At 52.4% G+C, this 22,040-nt stretch overlaps 1 protein-coding gene across 1 annotated transcript; it reads right to left on the bottom strand.

Moving 5' to 3' along the window:
- Positions 1-10,255: 10,255 nt before the first annotated feature.
- On the bottom strand, positions 10,256-21,841 carry RP1L1 (RP1 like 1). Its single transcript, XM_040966338.1, has 5 exons — positions 21,242-21,841; positions 16,642-16,783; positions 14,420-15,210; positions 10,831-13,435; positions 10,256-10,374 (listed from the first exon to the last, which is right to left on the bottom strand). Exons 1-5 carry the CDS (start codon positions 21,839-21,841, stop codon positions 10,256-10,258), a joined length of 4,257 nt encoding a protein of 1,418 aa, XP_040822272.1.
- Between the last annotated feature and the right edge of the window lie 199 nt (positions 21,842-22,040).

Below are 22,040 nucleotides of genomic sequence, written 5' to 3'. Positions count from 1 at the left end.
CACGTGTTGCCCTGTAGGTGTTGCAGGTTGCCTGGCTAAGCCCTGTGCCATAGGTATGGCTGCTCCTTTCCTCTGGAGGAAGTTCAAAGTGTTACCTGGCTACACCCTCTGGGGCTGTTCCCCCAGCATGCCCCTTGCTGACACCTCCATCTGTGTCTGTAGATGATACTCATTTGGCCAAGTGAAAGTGGAACAATGGCCACCATGCTGGCAGCAGCCAGGGGGCATGACCTTCCATGCTATTGACTGAGTTGTGCTGAGAGCTTTATTCCAAGGCAGAGGCAGCCATGGGGATAAGTTGTGACTCTCCAAACAGAACCAACCTGAATTAGGGGGGAAGGGTCCTAGCACTTGCTCTAGAACACAGAATACCCTCTCAGCTGCCGCCCTAGGTCCTCCCTCAGTTACCTCCAAGAGGATACGGAGTCCGTGCTGGGGCAGCTCCCAGCAGCCTCCTTGCCCACACAGTCAAGGGCAGCGTCTGGGGCCCTTTCTGGACTGTTTTGTCAGCACTTGGCATGCAGCCACAGAGGTGACACCAATTACTTGTGTCACAGCTTCCTGGGAAGACGGAGATGTATGGCATCCAGTGCAGGGACCATCCATCAAGGCCTAAGAGGGGCCGAGGGCTGTCACAGTGATGGGGAAGGCAGAGTCCTCAGAGTGGCTGAGGACAGCTGCTTGGCCAAGAGCCCATTGTCATCAGGGTCTAGGCCTCTGAGGGGAGAGGAGGAGGCATTTCAGGGTCAGGCACTTGGGCCTTAAGGCTACCCCCACCTCTGTTCTGGACCAGCTGCCCCCACCCTCGGTGTCCTGAGCGCTTATACTGTTGACAGCTATGCTCCCTCCCTGGGAACCCCCAACCCAGCTACCAGCTACCACCACCATGGAGATCCCCTCTTTCTTTAGAATGAACATCTCATGCTGGCCCTTTTATGAAAACTGGCTCTGGTAGCAGGCCCACATGTCAAGTGTCCACCATGACAGACCACCACATTTGGTTACACCATCCTGAGCACTTTTCCACTCTTTCCATTCGTTCTCTCTGCTCAGTCTCCTCTTCCATCAGATGGGTTCAGTGGGACTCACTGTAGTGTTTCTCTGAGAGCCACATGGAATCAGGTGGGGGCCTGAGTCATGGAATGAGATCTGTCTTAGCCAAGGTCAAGCAGGGCCAGGCCTGATGGGTCCCAGACTGTAAGCCAAGATTGCCGAAGAGGTTCTGCAAGCCACCAGTGCACACTTCCATCTCTACTCAAGTGAGGATAATGGCAGGTGTAGGAAGGCAATTCAGTCCCATCCCCTAGAGCCAAAGAGGGCTTTAGGAATGTTTGGCCAAGGAACTCGGCCTAGGAGGAGCTTGTTCCAGACATCTACCTATGACAAAAGAGCCATGACCAGAACCCACCTCCACAGGCTGCCAATAGTCCCCTAAGGCGAACACAGCATTCTCCATCAAAGAAACCACCTTCCTGGCAAGCTCAAGGAGCTGCCCAAGCCACATGACCTTCAAAGATTTCGCCGACAGACAGTGCCAAGTGATTTACACAGATGGTCAAGAGCCTCAAAGCAGTGTCTTCTAACTCATCTTCCTTGCAGCTGAGGACGGTGAGGGTGGCGGGGTGTGACTTGCCTAAGTGTCACCACCTGTCCTCCAGTGCAGAGCCCTGGTCCTGCCCTATCACAGACCTTCAACTGTGTGTCCATCCAGCCAGGGGGCAGGGCCTCTGAGCCTGCTGCCCACCCCTGTCTTCCTACCTGGAGGCAGGCACCAAGGCATTGGAACATGTAGCAGTCAGCACTGGTGGTTGTTAAAGCCACCCTGTTGCACTAATGAATTAAACCTCCTTGATCTCTGGGAGGGAGGCGGCTATGCTGTTCCTACTTATAGTGAGGCTGAGGGGTGCTGGGGACCCCTTCCCTCCCATCCATTGGAAGAAGAGATGGAAGCAGAACATGGGCCCAGAGCAAGGAATTGGTCCCCTCCACTTTCTCCACCACACACCTGAGTAAAACTGCAAGAGAAGCCTAAAAAGTCTCCCATTCCTCCACCCCATCCCCCAGGCTCGGCATAGGGGAGGGGTTCAGAGGCTGCAGCAGAGCACATTGGAGAGGGAAAAAAAGGATCAGCCAGGAAAATGCACATGGGCTCCGGGAGCACTAATGGGAAGATTTCAGCGTGATGTATGGTGCCGCGGACGTTATTAATGGTTTGCTGATTTTTACCTTTAAAACCTTTGGGCAGATTATTTATTATGTCCTTGGCATGCCTATGATCTATGGAGGGGGCACTAATCTCCAAGCACGGCCCCCCATGTCCCTGCCCCCCTACAGAGTCTAATTAGGCCACGATGCCGCCCTCCCTGGCCTGCTCTACCCTCCCACCTTAGGAGCAGGGAGACCGCTGGGAACTGGGGCTAGCGTATGTTCTTTCTCTCTCTCTCTCTCTCTCTTTCTCTTTGTCAGGGAACCCTGCTCCTAGGCTGTGTGGCCTTGGTTATGGTACAGCTTCTCTGGGCCTCTGTGCTCTTGTCTTTGCAAGGAGGCTGCTGGACCACACAAGCCCGTGACACACAGGGACAGAACACAGTTGGACAAGGCTGTGGCAGATATGTGGCCCTTGGGATGCAGCAGGTTTGTGGGTTTCCATGGCTCATGATCGGCAGCTCTGAATTCCTCCTCCACACCCCCACTCATAGTGGCACCTTTGTCATGGTGCCCAGCTGCAAGGTGGGCCTCTTGAACCCTTGACTCCAGGTCTGAATATTCCATTTAGTGGAGGGGGAGAAGCCACATGAAGCAAGGAAGGCCATAGTGGTGCCAGACTGCATGACCTCCCACAAAAACATCTGAAAGAGAAAAGACCACTCCTTCATGATGTCCTGGATCTCCCACCCTAGGGGCTCAGGTCCTGAGGGTCCTCAGCTTTCTCTCCCTCCCCCTCCAGGGGTCAAGGCCAGCCTGCCAACAGCCTTCTCTTCTGTCAGAATCTCACTTGCCCTTCTTTGCATTTGTGTTTTGAGTTGTCAGATGGATTGGCTAACGCCTTGGGCCCTTGCAGGCCTGACTCTCATTGGCCAAAGTACCATCTCATTTATTTGATAGTAAAGGAGGCTCCATACCTCCCTCTGGCTGGGGAGAGCTAGGGAAGCCACTTCCGCTGCACGGCTCAGGTCCCTCAGCCACCATCTGGGTTGTCACTGCTGGCCATGGGCCTTTGGAGCAAGACAAGTACAAAGGACTTTAGCAGGTAACTCCTCCCATCCCTCGGGAGTTGCTGCTCCTGACCCATGAGCCCCAGCAGGACACATGGCAAGTGCATCCAAGAAGGAGGGGTCTTGGGCACAGTGGGTTCATGGCAGAGTCTTCATCTGTTGCCACATGGCCTGGTAGTTCACATCAGGATGGGCTGGATATTCACTAGCCCCGGAACCAAGAGGGAACAGACCTGGCTGAGGCTGCCCAAGTCTTCTCTGTCCACCTGCAATCCTGAAATTCAGAACTGTTCATGGGTTTGATTCTGAGTTGCATCTGGAGGGCTCAGGTATGGCTGGCAAGCTGAGGTGGACTGGCAGAAGAGAGTCATTGCTGCTGGGTAGCAGAGCAGAAGAGCTGCAAAGTTCTTTCTTTATGCTGGATTCCCTGCGCACTTCTTGGAGCTGCTTCTCCTGTGAGAGCACTGAGCAGGGACAGGCTCATTATGCCAGGGAAGGTCAAAACCGGATGTCCTTGTGTATTCAGCAGGTACCTACCCCTGACCTTGCCCTATCCTGAAACTAGAGAGGTTGATATGACTGAGAAATCACCCAGCAACTCTCTTTGCTTTGAGGTACTTGTTCCCAAGCCAGCCTAGACCATTGGGAATTGATCCTGTTCTTTTAGGGACATACTGGGAAGTTCTAGAAATTAGGAAGAGGGAAGCTAGTCCACTCCTGCCCATGAGACTTGAGGGAAAGGCCTTGTGTGCTCCGAGTCCAGCTCTTTCAGGCATAAAGGACAGCAGTAACAATGCTAGAGGCGTTGGGGGTGGGGCTATCCCTCCTAGTGAGGGAGGAGGGTCTCACGTGTTGCAGGGTGTTCAGCATCCTGGCCTCCCCGTGACCCCAGTCGTTGTGACAAACAAAAGCGTTCAACGCTTTTCCAGGGTTGCCCACAGTTGGAAAACCATAGGTTTCCTGCTCCTTGTAAGGGCTAGACTGTGGGAGTTCGTCAGGGTGGGGCGAGACCCAGCTGGGGCCCAAGGGAGGGAGACAGGAAAGTTCTGCCCAGCAAACCAAGGGCGGGACTTCCACATGGATGGAAGGGGGCAGTGCAGTAGGATTTCGCTACAGTCTTTGCTGCCAATGGGGCTGCAAGGGGAGGGGGCAGGACTTGGAGCTTTGCTCTGAGAGTATGGGGTTCATGGTGGGCTACATGGAAGAGGGAAGCATGATTTGGGAGAGCCAGGTTTAGTTTCAGATCCTGTCCCCAACATGGACCAGTTGTACATCCTTGGATGCCTCACTTCTGGACCTGTCTTTCCATTCCAGATGACTATGTGGCCAAAATGAAAGGGGGCAGTGCCCCTAAGAGCCCAGTGTCTTAGCAGGTGGGTGGAGAATGGCACCTGGGAGAACAAGGCAGACCCTCCAAGGTAGACAGAATTGAGTTTCCAAAGGCAAAGATGCAGCCCATTGGAAAAGACAAGGTCTAGTACAAGAATGCAGACCTCAGTCAGTCCTAAACCAATCTTCCCAATACCTCTGCCCAAAGGTCAGAGTCATCCTGCGGCCCTAGGTCCAAGCAGCCTCAGCAGTGGTGTCCCCCCTTATACACACACACACACACACACTCTGTATTCACTGTTTACCACCCAGGCACACATGGGCCTCTGTGCTCCCTTGTTTTGCCATCACATGCACATGTTAAGTTCCTGCCCTCATCTGCCCATATTGAAGGACCAGCAGGGCTCAGCTCTTGCAGATCTGCTAGGTAATTCCCTGGAAAGGGCCCTGTCCATGTCTGAGGCTTCACCCACACAATTCTCTCTTTTCCCTGGGCCACGCTGGCCAGGGCTACAGAAGTAACTCTAAGCCCCAAACAAAAGTGTACAAATGGGCTCTTCTCTGGCATCTTGGACTGTGCTAGGCATGAAGGACCAAACGCCAAGGGGACGTTGACAGTGAGTCACCGTGGGCTGGGAAATTGGGCACAAGCCAGCCATTGGCCGAGTGTCATCTTGCATCGGTCTCTAGACTCAGAGGGTGGGCACGGTGAAGTCCTCCTTCTTCAGGAGGCAGTGCCCCCAATAGCACAGGTGAGCTTGTAGGCCTCCATTCCTCTCCACAGCACCCCCTCCTCCATCCTCACCACTGCCTTCTGACATTCTGGGGATACTGCCTAGGCAGGGATGGGCTCGAACTTAATCCTAACCAAGTGACCTCTTCCCGAAGTCTCGGGAAGATTTGTTAGTGAAAAAAATGGATTTTCCCAAGGCATTGGGAAAAGTCTATAGGACTGAAGAGGTTATAGCAGGGTAATGTGTAACAGAAAGGGCAGGGACCGGAAGGGCATAAGAGCCTGGGAGTGCTGGCTGGGAAAGGGGTCAGGGGCTCCACTAAGCATAGGTCCTGGAGTCCAAGGCCATAGGCTGCTGGGGAATTTGTTGGACACCAGGAGCTGTTAAAGGCCTAGGACCTAAGGAAAGAGGGAAGGAGAGGAGGAGGATGGAGGGACAGTCAAATGGAGACACAAAAAATGGGGAAAAGGAGGGAAGGAAGTGACGGGAGCTGACCCTGGTATTGGGTTGCACTGTAAGCACTTGACCTTGACTTCGGGTGATGAGGGGCCTTTGGCTGGTTATGAATAGGAGCAATGTGGTATGGTTCACTCCTGAAAAGGCAGAAGGACCACAGCCAACACAGAATCCAGATGGCAGGTCTGGGAGCGGGGATTCCCACGTAGCCAACAGGTGGAGGTGGTGGTGGTGAGGGAGGACCCCGCCAGGCCTGAAGTTTATTTTGTGGGCTTGGGGTGGGAGGTGGGGAAGGAGCTAGCCGGTGGGGTAGGGCAGCAGAGGCACAGGGTGATCTGTGGGCAGGGGATAGGGACAGGAGCAGACCGAAGAGGAGGTGGGTTTTGCCCTGGGTGTGCTGCTTTCAAGACAAATGGCAATTGGGAGCTGAGGCGGAGCATGGAGCTGGGGTGATCAGCCCAAAGGTAGCAGCAGGAAGTGCAAGCATGTGGTTGAGACCCAGACTGAGGGCAGGGGCCCACATACTAATGGGGAGGTAGAAGGAGCGAGCATATTCACCCCAAGGTGCCCCAGCTGGGCCAAGGTGGGCTTGGGCTTAGGATGACCCACAGAGTGGGAGGGGTGCAGCATCATGGGGTTGACTAGAACACAGCCCCAGCATTTGGAAAATGGAAATCAGGTGACAGGGGTGCCAGAGCCTGGGAACAGTGGGTCCTGAGAGTAGAGTAGATGAGAGATGAGGAGGGAGGGTGGCAGCCACCTGAAGCACTTTGGTCTCAACAACAAATCTAGTACCTTGGGCTATGATGCCGGTGCCTGGATCCCAGATGGGGCTTGAGAACCCTCTGGTGCTATGGGCTCAGGTGGGCTCTGGAAATGCTTCTCAGGAGTATGGGGACTGGTTCCAGAGGAGCACCCTGGGGTGGGGGCTGCCCTCCCAGCCACGTGGACTTGGCTCAGATTCAAGGCAAGTTGCTGGGGAGGTGGGGGCTTAAAGACCTGGGCTGGTTAACAGAAGGTTATGCCTGGGTCATCAGCAGAATCTGAAGTAAATTTGGGTCACTTGGCCTGGTGTGGCTTGAGTTTTGAGTTGGAGAATCCTGCTGTGCAAGTCTGTGTCTGTCCCCAGGAAGTCCCCTTCCACGGACACCAAGGGCTTGGGCTGCCAGCTGTGCCTCAGAACACAAGTATAGACAACAGTGCTCTATATCCATTCTAATTGCCTCCCAGAAAAGGGTTTGACCTTGGCTGGCTATATTCTCTTGGGAAGGCTACATAATGAGGGCAAGTGAAAGTGTTGTGTATGCGCATGTGTGTGTACAAGAGTATGTGTGTATGAATGTGTGCACATTCACGAGTGAGTGTGTATGGAAGCAGCCACTGCACATGTGTATGCACATCTGTGTATGTGTACATAAGAAGTAAACAGAGAGTACAGCATGATGACTCAGTGGCTAAATCCTCATCTTGCCAGTGCCAGTTCATGCCCTGGCTGCTCCATTTCCCATTCAGCTCCTGCGTGTGGCCTGGGGAAGCAGTAGAGGACGGCCCAAAAGCCTTGGAACCCTTCATCGGTGTAGGAGACCCAGAAGAAGCTCCTGACTCCTTGGCTTCGGATCAGCTCAGGCTGGCCGTTGCAGCTATCAAGTGCAGGCACGTGGGAGGGTGCATCACAGTTGACTGTGGGGTATTCATCTATTAACAGCTGGCTTTTACAACATGAAGGGCTGAATTATTTGACAGATATGTCTGTGAGTAAAAAGGGAGTCTCACAGAGGTAATGTTTCAGGTTAACCCTTGCCATTCTCCAACCAGATTAGTTGGAGTTCCTCATGCCCACATGGAAGAGTGGCACACGACTCATGCCATCACATGAGCAAACAACCCTGGCTATGGATTTTCTGAAGCCTGAACTGCCTTGCAGTAAATACATCCAATACAGTGTTGCCTCCTTCTCTTAATTATTTATTTATAGGGATGAAATTTAAATAAAAGGATTAATGCAGAGATAATGATTTTAGAGTCTGAAATATCTGAGTGTGAGTCCAGGCCAGCTTATGCATCACTTCTAAGACTTGCTTTCTTCCTTCGAGAGATGGAGCTAGCAGTACCTGGTTCATGGGTGCATTGGGAAGGGTAAGTGGGACTTTGTTCAGTATGTTACCAGACACATGGTATACCTCAAACACACAGCAGATATCATTAAAATCATTGCTTTTTCCCTACATATGTGTGTGATGACACTTCATACTTTGTCTCAGTTACTTCTCACCATACAGTGAGGAAAACATGACTGAACCCACTTCACAGATGCTGAAACTGAGGCACTTACCACTGAGCCCTGGGCCTGGGCCGCTAACTCCAGGTTTCAAGCTGTTCCTATTGTATTCTCTAAACTACACATAGATGGATGATGCCACTTTAATAAGGGGCTAGATCAGTAGGTACCACGGCTGACTGGTCCTTAGGAAGGCAGCAGGGAGTCAGACAAAGGTATTGGGGTATCTGCTTGGGGATAGCTAAGGACCTCAGATCCCAGAAGATGTGCCTGTTAGTAGTGACAAGGCTGAACGATGTTGCTTATCACCACACTGAGACCAAGCTCGTAAGGAAATCATTCCACTGAGGGCTTCTCTCTCTCTCTCTCTTTTTTTTTTTTAAAGATCCATTTGTTTATTTATTTGAAAGGCTGAGATAGAGATTTTTATTCCATGGTTCACTCCCTAAATGCCTCCAATGGCCAGAGCTAGGCCTGGTTGAAGTCAGGAGCCAGGAACTCACTGGGGTCTCCCACATGGATGGGAGGGGCCAAAGTTCTTGAGCCATCGTTTATGCATTCACAGGCGTATTAGCAGGGAGCTGGATTGGAAGTAGAGCACCCAAGACTCAAGCAATCACTTCTGATACAGGATGCCAGCATCATAGGAAGCAGCTTACGAGGCTATGCCACAATGCTACCCCCCACCCCAGCAGTTTTATTCTAGGTCTGTATATTCTGCTGGATAGGGCCTCAAGAGTTTGGCAGTCCTTCCCATTCCTCCAACCGGTATGCAGCAACACTCTCCTAAAATAAATACACGTCTCCAGATGTAATGCAGATACCTTTTTATTACAAAAACATTGAAGAAATGCCTCCACAGAAATTCTAAACACATGTCCGATCTGACCAAGAGCCTGCCTTCCACCCACTGGGTAGACGGGTAGGCAGGCACAGCCCATCCCACACTGTGTGTGGACACATTGAAGCAACCAGCAGGCAGTTCATGTAGCACAGGTTTCCCTTTAAATAAATCTAGATACCATGGCCCAGTGTGAACAGGAAAACAGGCAAGAGACAGCCAGAGCACTGCGGCCCCATCCAGGGACCACCACCCTGACCGCTCTCCGGCTCAAGCTTGCCACAGGAGGACATGGAGAGATGGTAATTTTCAAAATCTCTAAAATAGCAAAAGGAAATCTTTGAAAAAAAAAAAAAGACAATAAGGATTGCCCATGCCAACAAACGTATTTGACAAAGCCAGGACCTCACTCAGAGATGGTTAAAAGACATGTAATTGACCTATAGTCACTTTTTAAGCCCTAGGAAAAATTCAATCGTAATCATGATCATGTCTACCAAATGTCATAGCACAGTGAAATGAGGAGGACTGACAACCCCCTGGTGGGCCTGCCAATGCAATCGGACTCGAGGAAAACAATTTGTGTGATATCCAGAGTCTTACAAATACCAATATCCTTTGACACAGTTATTCTACACATGAGAATCTATCTTCAGGAAATAACCAAAAGCCCAGGAACAAAGTTTTGTGAACCAAACAATGGATACCATTTAAATGGTCTTAGGCCAGAGAAATAGTGAAGTATTCTCCAAATGGAACATTATTTGGGAATTGACAGTTTACGAAAGCTCTTGAGATAAAAGGAATACGTTGTTGCATCATTCGGTTTTTAAAGCAAGTGTATAAATGTGTCCCTAAAGAATAATTTTGACTATAAAATGAGTAAAGAACAATGGGAAGGAAGAACATGTAACTGCTAACCTACATTCTCTCCATGTGGTGGGAGTACAGGCAACGAATGGTTTGTCTTCCTGCATTTTTTTTTCTTTCATTTTTCCATCACCAAAAAATATATGAATTAATAAGAATCATTTGAAATTGGAGAATCACTCCTGAATTTTTCTGTTTTTGTCCAGTCACATCAGCAGAGTCAGTGAATATATCCAAAACTAGCCAAGCTACAGTGCACAGAGAGGCCGAGGACGACAATAACAGAAAGTCCACAGGGAGGCGGAGAGCCACATGGGAACTGGTGAGAAGCAGACACACATGCGCAGTGCCCTAGCCACCTGCTCAGCTCCACAGGCGAGCGGGGGTGCTCCACTGGCGCCATGCCAGACCAAAGGTGCAGGTGATCCTGCTCCAGCATCATGGGATGGCACTGTGCTATGGGCTGTGTCCTGGGCAAGTCCTAGATATTTTTCTTGACACCTCCAGGTGTCAGGCAGGATCAACTGGACTTCTAGAAATCGAAGTCATCCTGGCCAAAGCCATCTGCCCTGTCTGCCACCTGGGTGTGGGCGATGCCCCTGGCAACCTCTTCACCTTGTGATTCATAGCAGGCATCCCCTGCCCCCTGCTCTGGGGTCCTGGGGCATGAAGGGCACCCTTCCTGCTCCAAAGGGGAGCTTCCTGGGCACCTTGCAGTGACTTTTGTGTCTGGGGGAGGGGTCCCCTGGGGTTTGGTGCTGCTAGTCCTTGTGTCTCCACTGCACAGCTCTGATGCTGGTCCCTTCTGATGGGCAGGAGGGCAGACGCACCCTGGGGCTGACAGGCTGGAGGATGAGCGTGGTTGGGGGTCTGGCCTTTGACTGGGGATGTCTCCTTGAGGAGCAGGGGATGATGCAGGCCTCCTGCCTTGGTCTGGGCTATTCTTTTCAAATGCCTCTGCTAGCTGGCTGGCTCCTGAGTGACCCTGGGAGCTACCTTCAGTGTCCCCTGCGCTGCCTCCTTCTGAGCCTGGCTGCCCTTCTCCTCCAGCTCCCGGGACCTTAGCAGCTGTGGCGCCACCATCAACTTGTCCTGCAGTCCAGCTACTTTCCTCCAAAGCGGCAGCCTCCAAGCTGTTCCCATCCTCAAAGCCCTCCAGCATGGGTCTTTGCTCCTCTTGCCCACCACCCAGCTCCTCCTCTTGGCCCCTGGCATCACTGTCCCCACTCTCCTGGTCACCAGCTCCCTCTGCATCTCCAGCTGGAGGCTCCTTGTCCCTGCTGAACCCCTGGCTACCCTCATCTCCATCACTCTCCTTGGCCCCAAGCTCTATGTCTGATCTCAGCTCCTGTCCTCCACTGGCTCCCTGGCCACTGTTGGACATGTCCATGGCCACACCAGGGTCCTCCTGTTTTGGGGTCACTACTTTCCTCTTAGTGGCCACTGCCTCTGCTTCCTCTTTGGGGCACCCTTCTTTCTTCTTCTGCAGAATCTGCTGCAGGTCAAACGCCTTTTTGATGGGTGCTCCAGTCTCCCTGGGGGAAGCCATGGGGGTCACTTTTTTCCGCAAACACACTTCACAGGGGCAGAACTCCTCTCCGGGTGCTGAACAGGCATCCTCCAGGCTGAGGGAGAAAAGGCCCCTGCCACAGGTCTGATCTGTGAGGGCTGAGAGGTTGCGCAGGCCATGGAGGCGGCGGCGGCGCTGCTCTGTCTGCAAGGACGTCTGGCCCCAGAGGACTTCCCGGGCCGGCCCTGACCCCTGAGCTCTCCTCCCGGCCCGGCTCTGGATCTTCCGGAGCTCTTTGTCAGTGCTGGCCTGGAGCCGCTGGCCCAGGTCCTGCTCCAGCTCAACCACCATCTGGTCCAGGAGCCCATCATCCTGCAGGTTCCAGCGAGCCCGCAGCTGGGCTGTGGCATCAGCCAAGTGGGTCAGGAAGGACATCTGCATCTTCTTCAGCAACTTGGACACCCAGGTGGGGTCAGGGTCCAGGCATGCCCTGCAAGCTGTGCACCTGTTTGCCTCTCTTCCATGCAGCTGCAGCCACGGCCTGACCTGGGCTTGCTTATGGCTCACACCCACTGCTGCTGCTGCTGTAGGTGGCTCTTCCAAGCCAGGATCTGACTTGGGGCCCCTTTGGCTGTCACTGGTTTTTGAGGGGCCCTCACTGAGAGGTTGAGGGGGTTCTGAAGGATTCTTGCTCCTATCCGAGGGGCATCGCCTTGCTTCCTCCTTGTGCTTTCTCTGGTCATCCTGGCTGCCTTCACTACCTGCAGAGCCAGCCTCTGAGGACCCCAGCCTGCTGAGGCATGTCCCCACGGGAAGTCCTTTCTCCTGGATGCCGGCATATGGCTCTTCATTTTCTGCTTCTTTTGTTTCCTCTAACTGCACCCCATCTTCTTGCACTACGTTTTCAATTTCCTGTTCCAACATGTTGCCCACCAGCTGGTCCCTACTGCCTTCCTCTGCTGCCTGCTTGCTGGTGGCATAAGCTCCAGTTTGGGAGCTAGTAGAGGCTGTGGAACACCCTGGCTGTGGCTCTTCCACATTTTTAGCATGCCCCAATGCTCTGGAACCAGGCCTGGGGGAAGAGCTTTTCGGGAGCGCCTCTGTCCTCTCAGAAACCCCAGTGCTGTCCATGGCACAGGGCACGCTGCCCTCTCCTGACCCTCCAGAGCCACTGCTGACATCCACTCCAGATGAGGACGTGGGTGTGAGGTCCTCAGTCATGGGCAAGGGCTTATGCGGAGGGAGCTCTTGGAGCTCAGGGTCCAGCAGATCCTGCCCAGAGCTGCACCTTGGCCACAGGGTCTGTGAGATGCTCAGCAGCTCCTGGTACTGGGGGGAGTCAGCGAAGCTCACCTTGTCGACAGGGGACCCCAGATCTTTGTCAAAGAAGTGGAGCCTGGCAAGACAGGCAATGAGGGCCACAGCAGAGTGGCTGAGCCTCTTGGCTACCACATCAGACAGTTCAGGGAGGCTGCTGGGCCTGCCTGGCTTGGTGCCCATCAGCACTTTCATGATCTGGGTAGAGGCAGAGACCCTGCCTGGGAGAACACATGGTGCCCTGCCCAGGGCCCCAGAAGCTCCTGCCGGAGCTCTGACCTCCACAGGGGAGTCGGATGCTGGAGCTGGGGCTGCACCTTGGCCCTGGGGAGAAGCCTGTCTTGATTCAGTGCCTATGTCACTGGGGCCCGGGAGGACTTCCTTTGCCTCCACTTTAGGTGCTACATGTTCACTGATGTTTACTTCCAGCAGCTGCTGCTGTCCACCTTGACCCTGATCATCAGCTGGGGACTCCTGGGGGCCCTCAGGGCCCTCCCTGGCCATACCGCTGGTCTCGTCCATCTCGTATTTCATGAGCACAGGCTCCTCTGGGATGTTGCCCAGCCACTCGCGGACCACAGCATCTGGTGAGGCATGGGGCAGGGCACTGGGTGTCATGCTGCCGTCATCCTCCAGCTCCTTGAGGCCTGGCCCTATTCTGGCAGCCTTCGCCTCCAGCATCCCCCTGGGCCCAGTCCCGGGGTTCAGGTTACTCCTGACCATTGTCCCTACTGCTGCTGACTCAGGGCCTGAGAGCTGTAGGGGCCCCTCCTTGTGTTTTTCCTCTGCCTGCTGGCCCTTGTCTGCCTCCCAGCCATCAGCGCTTTGGTCACCATTATTGGTATGGCTGAGGTTCCTCAGGGGCTTCTTAGCACAGGGCCGCCCCTCAGGAGGAGTGGGGTGGTACTCACTACATGCCCAGGGGGCCTCAGGGAAGTGTTCTAGCATCCCAATTGGTGAGCAGCCACAACCTTGCTGGGCTTCTGGCTCCCTGCCTTCAGGCTGGCCAGCCAACAGAACCAAGGGTGAGGAGGGCCCAGAGGCACTCATTGCCTTTCCCCACTGACTGCCAGCCCCAGACTGTGGGTAGGAATGGGGCGTGCATACAGGTGTGGGAGCTGGCAGGTGCTCTCTGTTCTCAGTGCCACCTGCTGGCTCTGTGGAGGGAGTGCTAGCAGGGCAAGGACTGCAAGCACAGTATGGGTTACTCCCAGGTGTGAGGGTGACACCACAGGCCCCTAACTGTGGGTCCTGCAAATAAGCAGAGCCTAGAGAAGGAGATTTTAGTTCCCCTGAGGCCAATTTCCCGATCATCGGTTCATGTTCTGATAGCTGTGACATGGAGACACCAGGGCTGGCCCTGACACTGTCAGGTGACCTGGGCACTTGCTGGACTGCTGGAGAGTGCAGTAGGTGATGGGTGCCCCTGTGGTGGTAGCACACATGATCGAGAGAGCAGGGTGAGGACATAGCATTGGCTGGGCTCATCTGTTGCCCCCCGCCTTGCTGAGCATCAAGTGGGGAATGCCATCTCTCCGGGTGCTGGAGGCTGTCATGATCAACAGCGAGGAGTGGTCCCATGGACCCAGACTCACTCCTGGCCTGACCATGCCAGATGTCCTGTCCAGGCTTCTCTCCCTGTAAATTCTCATTCCCCAAAGACAAGGGACTGAGGGTAGGATCACAGAGGCTGCTGCCCTGGGTACATGGCCACCGGGAAGATGGGGCCCTGGCCTGGTGCTGGCAGCCCTGGTGCAGCCCATTCCCCTCACTGTGCACCTCAGGAGACCCAGCGCTGGTGGACCAGTCAGACGCGACCTCTTCAGACCCTTGGGTCTCAGGTCTTGTGCAGCCACTCTGCGGCATTACTCCTTCAGGGTAGGGGCTGGGTCTCTCTTTGAGACCGTCATCGGCTCCTCTACTCAGGGCAGAAGAGGCCAGCTGCAGGCTGCCAGTGTTCATGTCCCCCTCTATGGTCCTAGAGCTGCTTTGGAATTCTAGCTCAGAGTTTTCTGGGCAACCAGCACTGGAGGCTGGGTTGGCGCTGTCCTGGAGGCTTCTTTGCCTCCCAGCAGTCCCTTGGCTCCAGCGGCGCCTGCAGCGGGTGTGCTGGGCCACCCCAGGCCTCCCCTCTGCAGCTGGTCCCTCCCCCTGGCAGGTGTATAAGGGGTTCCTCCAGATCTCGTAACTGGGCTCTGGCTGCTGGCTGTGGCCCAGGGCGCCGTGAAATCCTGCTTCTAGAGCTCTGGATGCCCTTGTCCCAGATGCCGAGGAGCCCCAAGGGGCACCCTGCCAAGTGCAGCTGAAGGGTTCTGCCTCCCCTAGACTGCTGTAGTCCTCCCTGCTGGCAGCTCGCCCCACCCTCTGAGACCACAGGAGTGCCTTGTCTCCAAGCAGCTGGAAGCGAACCCTCATCTCCACAGACAGGCTGCCATCCTCATTCAGGTGGACCTTCTTCTCCACGTCGTCACCAGCCACCAAGGGGCCAGGTGCAGCAGCTGGGTCCTGAGGGTGCCTGATGGGAGCAGGGCCTCTCTGGGCATGATGAAGAGAAACGTGGGGCCGGCTCTCTGACAGCAGGGAAAGTCGTTGTGCCTGGCCATTGCCCGACCCCGTCCTTGTGTGGATCACACTCTGCTTGGATTCTGGCCCCCAGCTCCCTGGCACGTAGTCAAGAGTGAGAGAAGAGAAGAAAGGATCATGAGTTTCTGGGAGCAAAAGTAACAAGTGATTGTGGGCTGCCACCACCCGTGTCTTACATTTCCAAAAAGCCCACTGCAAGGGCACAATCTGGAAGGGCTATCCACAGAGCTGCCTGTTTGTGTCTCAACAGAACCTTGCTGAATGGACTTGAATCTGGAGTTGCCAGTTGCCAGTGGAGCAGCTTCAGGCACAGCCAGTGTTCTGAACTGTAGGGGATGGTCCATCCTAGAGATTTCACAGGTTTGCTAGGTGAGACACACTCATGCTCCCCTACCCCCACACTCGCTACAGAGCTGCTGACTGCACTGGGTTCTTCCACGGAGGCAGTGTGGCAGAAGGAACAACGCAGCAGCCCACCCCCAGCCCAGGAAGCCTAATCAATAAGGGGTTGCTTACAGACCTGATGGTAAACTGTAAAATGTTTTGTGGTTATTAGTGGTGATTTATCATCCCAGCACTCATCAAGTCCTGGGGTTGATAAATGATTGCAAGCAAGGACCCAGACACACAGGATCAGAGAGCCTGACAGTCAAAAGCCTGCACCCCATGCAAAAAGACAAAGAGAAGAGGGTAGGAAGAAGGAGCCCTGAGAAACAGAGCCCAGAGTGCTTCTCTGTCTCATCTCCCAAGGGCAGAGCCAGCAGAGGCTGCGCCATGGCCCCAGAAAGCAGTGAGACCCCTGAATGGGCCAGGACCGGAGAAGACCCCAGCGGAGGCCGGTGGCCCCTGGGGCCCAGGTGCTGCTGAAGGCATAACCTCTGCTGCCTTCTTCACAGCCTTTCCCACAGGATGCCACTGTGTTTGCTATTTACCAAGGTCAGCTCAGTCGCATTCTGCCAACTGTATTTTAACTTTAATTCTCCATGCATTAAATGCACTTTTCAAAATAAGGTGCTTGGTGTTTTTAATACTAACACCTAGATGGTGGTGACATATAGGTTTTGTGAACAGTTAACTGGTTAGCTGATTCATGATCAAGTTTTGAGACCTTTTTAATCTCTGTCCAGCCTTAGACAGCCATAACTCAAAGGTTACAAAAACCACGCAGCATGGCCCATGGCCTCCACGAGGTGAGACCTACCATGGTTCTTAATAAAAGTTGGTTTAGACCCCCAGCAGCCTCAGGTTAACATCTTGCGGATGTTCCCTTTAAACACTAGACTCTGCTGTCTCATACTCTTCCACTTCTCACCACCAAATGTTTGAACCAGTTAAAACTGATGCTGATAAGACACAAGAAGAGGCCAAAGACACCCCCAAAGCAACTAGAAGGCCCAAGAAGTGGGGCCAGAGGCACATTTCCTAGGTTGTCTAGAAGGGTTATCTGCCCATCCTTGCTGAATCCCATGCAGTGTCAATGAGACTGGGTAAACCCCCTAGCCACTCACCGTTTTTGCCCCTTGAAGAAAGCCTAGGTAGTATTTCTGACCCATTTCTTGCAGCATCTTCCATCAGCGGAGGTCTGAAGGCCTCGTCTCCAGCACACACCAACACGGAGGGGCAGCGCAGCAGGCTCTGCAGAGAGTCCACCTGGGCAAGGAGAACACTGAGCCAGGAACGCACTGTACAGAGCTCCCACCCAGCAGCCCTGGGGAGGAAGAATGCAGGCTCCCCCGCCATTCCCTCATTCCTGCACTTCTCATCCAGTGAAGGGATCCACTCGCTCTCTATAACCCCTCTGTCACCAGCTGGGGGCGGAGACCCAATCACAGGCCATCTCTCTCTCTCTCTCTCTCTCTCTCTCTCTCTCTCTCTCTCTCCCTCCCTCTCTCTCTTTCCTCTCTTCTCTCTCCTTCTCTCTCCCACCCACAGCCCTCTTTCCAACAGGTGTGAGGCCTGGGACCAAGGCTCAACATGGATACCCCGGATGAAAAAGAGCAGAGCCATTAGGCTGCTTCTCTGACAGAGTCTGTATTTGCAAGTCCTCCAGGTCTCCCATGGGAACCTGACTCACTGTCCTGCCCTGGAGTGGAGAAGAGCAAGGCACCATTAGCTTCTTTTTTCTTCCAAAACTCATTAAAAAAATCAATGATCTTGGGGCCAGTGCTGTGCTGCAGTAAGTTAAGCCATCACCTGTGTCATTGCCATCCCATATGAACATTGGTTGGAGTCCTGATCCAGCTCTCTGCTAATGTACCTAGTAAAGCAGAAGGTCCCCCAAGTGCTGGGACTCCTACACCCATGTGTAAGAGCTGCAGGTTTGCCTCACTAGTAACACTCATTAGCTATGTTAGGGCATTTGTTTCCATCTTTAAGGACAAAATATATCTTTTTTCATGATCTCCAATCAGAATCATATACTCATTAGCAAGGGAACGAGAAAGAATTCTTACATCCTCTCCTGCAAAATGACCTGGACACGTATTATACATTAGATCTTTCAGTCTGGTTGTTAAGAAATTTGTGTCGAATCACTTTTTTTAGAGCTCTAGTCCATCTCAGGTACTTAGCCAGGCTTTCAGGGAAAGTCTATGTTCTTCAGGAAGGAAGACTGAATTGAGGCCTCAGAGATATCCCTGTCCTTTGGAGGAGAGAGAAGCTAAGCTTCATGGGGAAAAGGGTCTGGGCCAGGGCCCCTCGGCTGGGGGACCCTCACACTGATAGCTGTGATGTAGACCTTTATGGAGAGGGAGGAGATCATTATGTTTACAGAAACCTTGGAGATTCAGCAGTGAGTCTCTGGGAAAACGTCCTACCATCTGCTTCTCCAACTTCTTACTTTCCTCATTCCTATTCTTCCCTCCCCTCCTCCCCCAGTATACAAATAAACTGTAGGCATCTAGTCCTCCTTGTCTGCATGTGTTTCACAGTCCATGCTATTACTGGTGAAGGCACAACCACATTCATGCATTACAAGTTGGCTGTGTTCTTTGCCCACTATGTGACTACCTACAAGTTATTTAGCCCCTGTACTTCACTCTTCTGGAATACTGAAAGGGTGATAATGTTAGCTACCTCATGAGCATGTGGGGCAGATGCTAAGCCCTAGACTAAAGCTATTCTCTTTCACCTTCTTGCTTGGGTGTTTTAACAGGCTGAAAACCCACTGTCTGCAATCTCTTGCCGTTAAAGTTCACAGCATCAAACAGATTCCACCAGTTGGATGAGGCAGGAAGTATGATGGCGGAGCAGAGAGCATCTTTCTTTTGCTTTTGACTGTTGCTGCGAGCAAAGGAAGTCAGAGGTTCAAAGAAGCACATGCAGCAAGGAGGGCAAAAGCCACTCTCATTATCCCAGTACCCACTCCCCATTCACTGGCTTCACAACCATCAGCACCCTGCTACCATCACCCTTCCCATTCTGGATCACAGCAGTGCTGGGTGATACTGCATGCAGTCATTCCAATCCCACAATCCAATTTCTTGCCTGTGTTAGAGGTATCTTCCTTGACAGGTCAATTGGTGACGTTCTAGAATCTTATCCAAGAATTTAACCAGCCTAGGCTTCTCCAGTCTTTCCATCAATTTTGAAGCGTATAATTTTCCATGTAGATTTTCTTTTGGTACATGATACCAAGAGAGGACCCTGCTTCCTGTGCTGGACCATGATAGACTGTGATCCCAGAGGTGGCCACAGGGGAATCAGGGGTGGGTTTTCTGACCTGGTTAGATTTGAAGGTGGTGATAACTTGGTGACAATGGGACATCAATACCTGCAGCATAGCAACAAAGGAGGTTCTTCAATGGTTACTATTGAGAGTAAAAGCAATTCATACTAGAAGGAGAACTTTGACTCCCACTGGATGTTATGATGGACTGCTGGAGTAAGAAGTGCGGTGGTCACAGAGAGGGCTGGCTGCTTCTGACTTTGAAAGAACTGTTAAGCTAAAGATCTAAACTCCCCATCCACGATGTTCAGAGGGCTGGGGAACTTCTTTTCTCTTGTTACCAAAGCTCAGATGCAGAAATTGATTCTATTGGTTGCAAAATGCAAGGATAGGTCATGGAAAACTGAAATTAAAGTATAAATTTATCTTGTTGCCCCAAATTTTGAAATCTATGAATAGCTTTTTCATAATATGCATTCACATGAAATCTCATTTGCATGGGCTTATGCTTGCATTAACTACAAGAATTTTCTCTTTTAATTTCATTTTCCATGAACTCCTTGGAGAACCCTCATACAACTGAACTGAGGGTTATGTGCCCGATCAAGCCAGCAAGCAGGGGTGTTGAAATAGCCCTGGGCATAGTCGGAGGTGATAGGCATTGCATCAGGCCTGAGAAGCTAGAACTGGCATAGGAGTTACCTGAACAGGTGGCTTCCACTCTCAGTTCACCTGCCCTGGCTGCCCTGCCATACTATCTCATCCTTTACTCATGACATCCTGAGAAATTCCCTGGGACCCATGAACTGAAGGAGCATACTTACTTCTGTGGAGGATTCCTGGAGAGCCTCAAGTTGGCTTTGGTATCATCACAGACCCAGTTAGGGTGTGGAGGGGAAAAATTTAGGGGATTGTGTGTTTTGGTTGAATATTTTTCATGGAGGGAGAAATGGTGAGAGATTCTGAAATAATTATTGGTAGTGGCTGCCAGTTCACTCTGACAACTGAAGACTCAGAAGGGGCAGGACATGAGCACTAGTGACAAGGAAGTCTGTATGAGAATTTGTGAATGCATCTCTCACAATTGGGCCAGAGAGTGAGAACATTCATGTCTCATGTGAGTAATCACATGGACAAGGTGACTTGCTCAGAGAACGTCAGTCACCCTTCTCCTCACATGACTACAAGGCAGGTGCAGTCAGCTCATAAGCCAGAGTGCAAAAGAACCTACAAATTAGCACCATAAGCTCCACCCCATTTGTGTAAATCTGGCTCTCATCCCTGCTCAGGGCCTCACCTGTCAAGAGCAGAGACCAATGTTAAGCTCTTGATTTCTGTCATACCTTGAGGGACTTAGCACCTGCTGGGAAGCTTGATGACACTGAACCCCTCACTGAAGGGGATGGTCAGCAATTTATATTTACTGGACTAAACACTTATTTGGGGTACTGACTTTGTTTCTTGCCCATCATTCTTTTATCATTACCCACTGTGGACTACTTATTCATTGTCATAACCTACAAAGATCTCTCAAACAACTGACTTTAGAGCAAAAAGCATAAGATAAATAGGCCAACACTGTGAACTATACCACTCTAAAGCAGCTAGAACTTACAGAATATTGGGAAATGTTTCAGATGAATGCTGTGTAAGAGTCAATTTGGGCACCAGCTGAGAAGTAGCCCTTGATGATGTTGAGCCATTTTGTCTCATAAGATGTGATGTGGGCTACAAATTAACAGCTCATTCATGGTGCTGCTTCTCCTGTGACTGCAAATTCACTGGCTACAGGTACACTGGCTTCTCAGATTGTTACACCAATGACCTAGCTCCAAACATTTTGCTTTTCATTTCGACAATTTTGTTCTCTGCTAGCTAAACAGCAAATCTCTTGGGTATATAGGATCTGACTTCCTAAATCCAACTTTATCAACTTGGATGCCCGTTACATAGACATGCTCTTGAACTCAATCATTATGGGAGCTTCCAGCACAGATAGAATTACTGGCAGCTTCTAATTTGCGCTCCAGATCCCCAACCCCCCAATCCCCGCCTCCCAAGGATCTGGAAGTTCCCTAGTGGTTGAATTAAAACACTTTCTACTTAAGGCATCTAGGGTAGTTTCTGTTTCCTGCAATTAGATCTCATTAGCAGAGTTTGAGAGGACTAGATAAGAAAATGACATTGCATCCTACATAGAAACTAAAAATGTGAATGACACTTGTTTGCTGGAGTGGTTGGCTTGACTGAACGTTTCCATCCCATCCACCTTTCATAAACAGTGCAGTTAAAGACTTCCTTTTAAGGAATAACCACTCCCCCCCGCACCTCCTCCCCCTCTTCCAACACACACACAACCACCTCCATCACCTTCATTCTAAGTGTTTTGACCTGGGGTCAAAAAAGCATCTTAAAGGCACCTTCCAACCCAAATCTCCTACCTTTTTTCCACTCAAGGTATACACCTGCTTCACGGGAAAGTGAAGGAGATCCGAGGCTTTGCTGAGAAAGGCCGCCAGATTTCTGGTATTTCTGTGACTGAGAACTACTGTCTGCCGGAATCGCGGGTCCCCGTTTCTAAGCAGCGTCATCCTCCTTGGGGCTCTGGGGACCTTCCCGGAAGGTGTGGTTCCCGGCACCTCGACCTGGCCTTCAGGATCCCACGACTGAAGGGCAGAGGAGCTTCTGCCCTGCAGCCGGCTGGGAGTCTTGGGGGGCTGCTTATCCGAGCAGAGGTAGCAGCCCCCATCCTGCAGCTGCTCCAGAGCATTGAGGCCGTGCAGCCCGCGGGGCGTGGTGACTGAGCGCACTCCAAAGGCAAGAGGCACCCGCTGAGAGAGCTCATCCATCAGGGCGTTGAAGGTCTTGAAGGTGCGCTGGTGCACTGCCAGGCGCACCCCTGCAAACCGAGGGTCCCCTCGCTTGAGAAAGGTTATCTTCTTGGCAGGTGTGACCTGGGTGGCAGAAAGGGTGCGTGCCACGGAGGGCAGGAGGCATTCTCGGTGGCTTGGGCCCTGGCCATCCCTTGGGGCGCCGTTCATGGCGCAGAGGCCCAGGTAGCTGTGATGGGCAAAGGAAGAGGTGAGTCAGAGGGTCATGCCAGGCCTTGCATTTCCCCTTCTTTCCTATCCCCTGCTTTACAGAGGTGCTTCCTGCCCTCCCCCAAGTTTGCCCCACTCTGCCTTGGAGAGCCACCCAGATCTTGCTGCATGGGGTAAAAACAGAAGCCAAAGGGCTTGT

This window comes from Ochotona curzoniae, unplaced genomic scaffold (genome assembly GCF_017591425.1).
Source record: "Ochotona curzoniae isolate NIBS_2020 unplaced genomic scaffold, NIBS_Ocur_1.0 scaffold_4505, whole genome shotgun sequence".
In the NCBI taxonomy this organism is placed as follows: domain Eukaryota; kingdom Metazoa; phylum Chordata; class Mammalia; order Lagomorpha; family Ochotonidae; genus Ochotona; species Ochotona curzoniae.
This window is presented reverse-complemented; position numbering and strand designations above follow the sequence as displayed.

Coding starts and splice junctions, on each gene's coding strand:
- RP1L1 (XM_040966338.1), bottom strand. CDS start 21,841: ATGAACGGCGCCCCAAGGGATGGCCAGGGCCCAAGCCACCGAGAATGC. Junction 16,784..21,241: donor ATACCTTGAGTGGAAAAAAG/GTAGGAGATTTG, acceptor CTCCTTGCCCAG/GTGGACTCTCTGCAGAGCCT. Junction 13,436..14,419: donor CCAGCCCCTACCCTGAAGGA/GTAATGCCGCAG, acceptor ACTCCTCCTGAG/GGGCGGCCCTGTGCTAAGAA.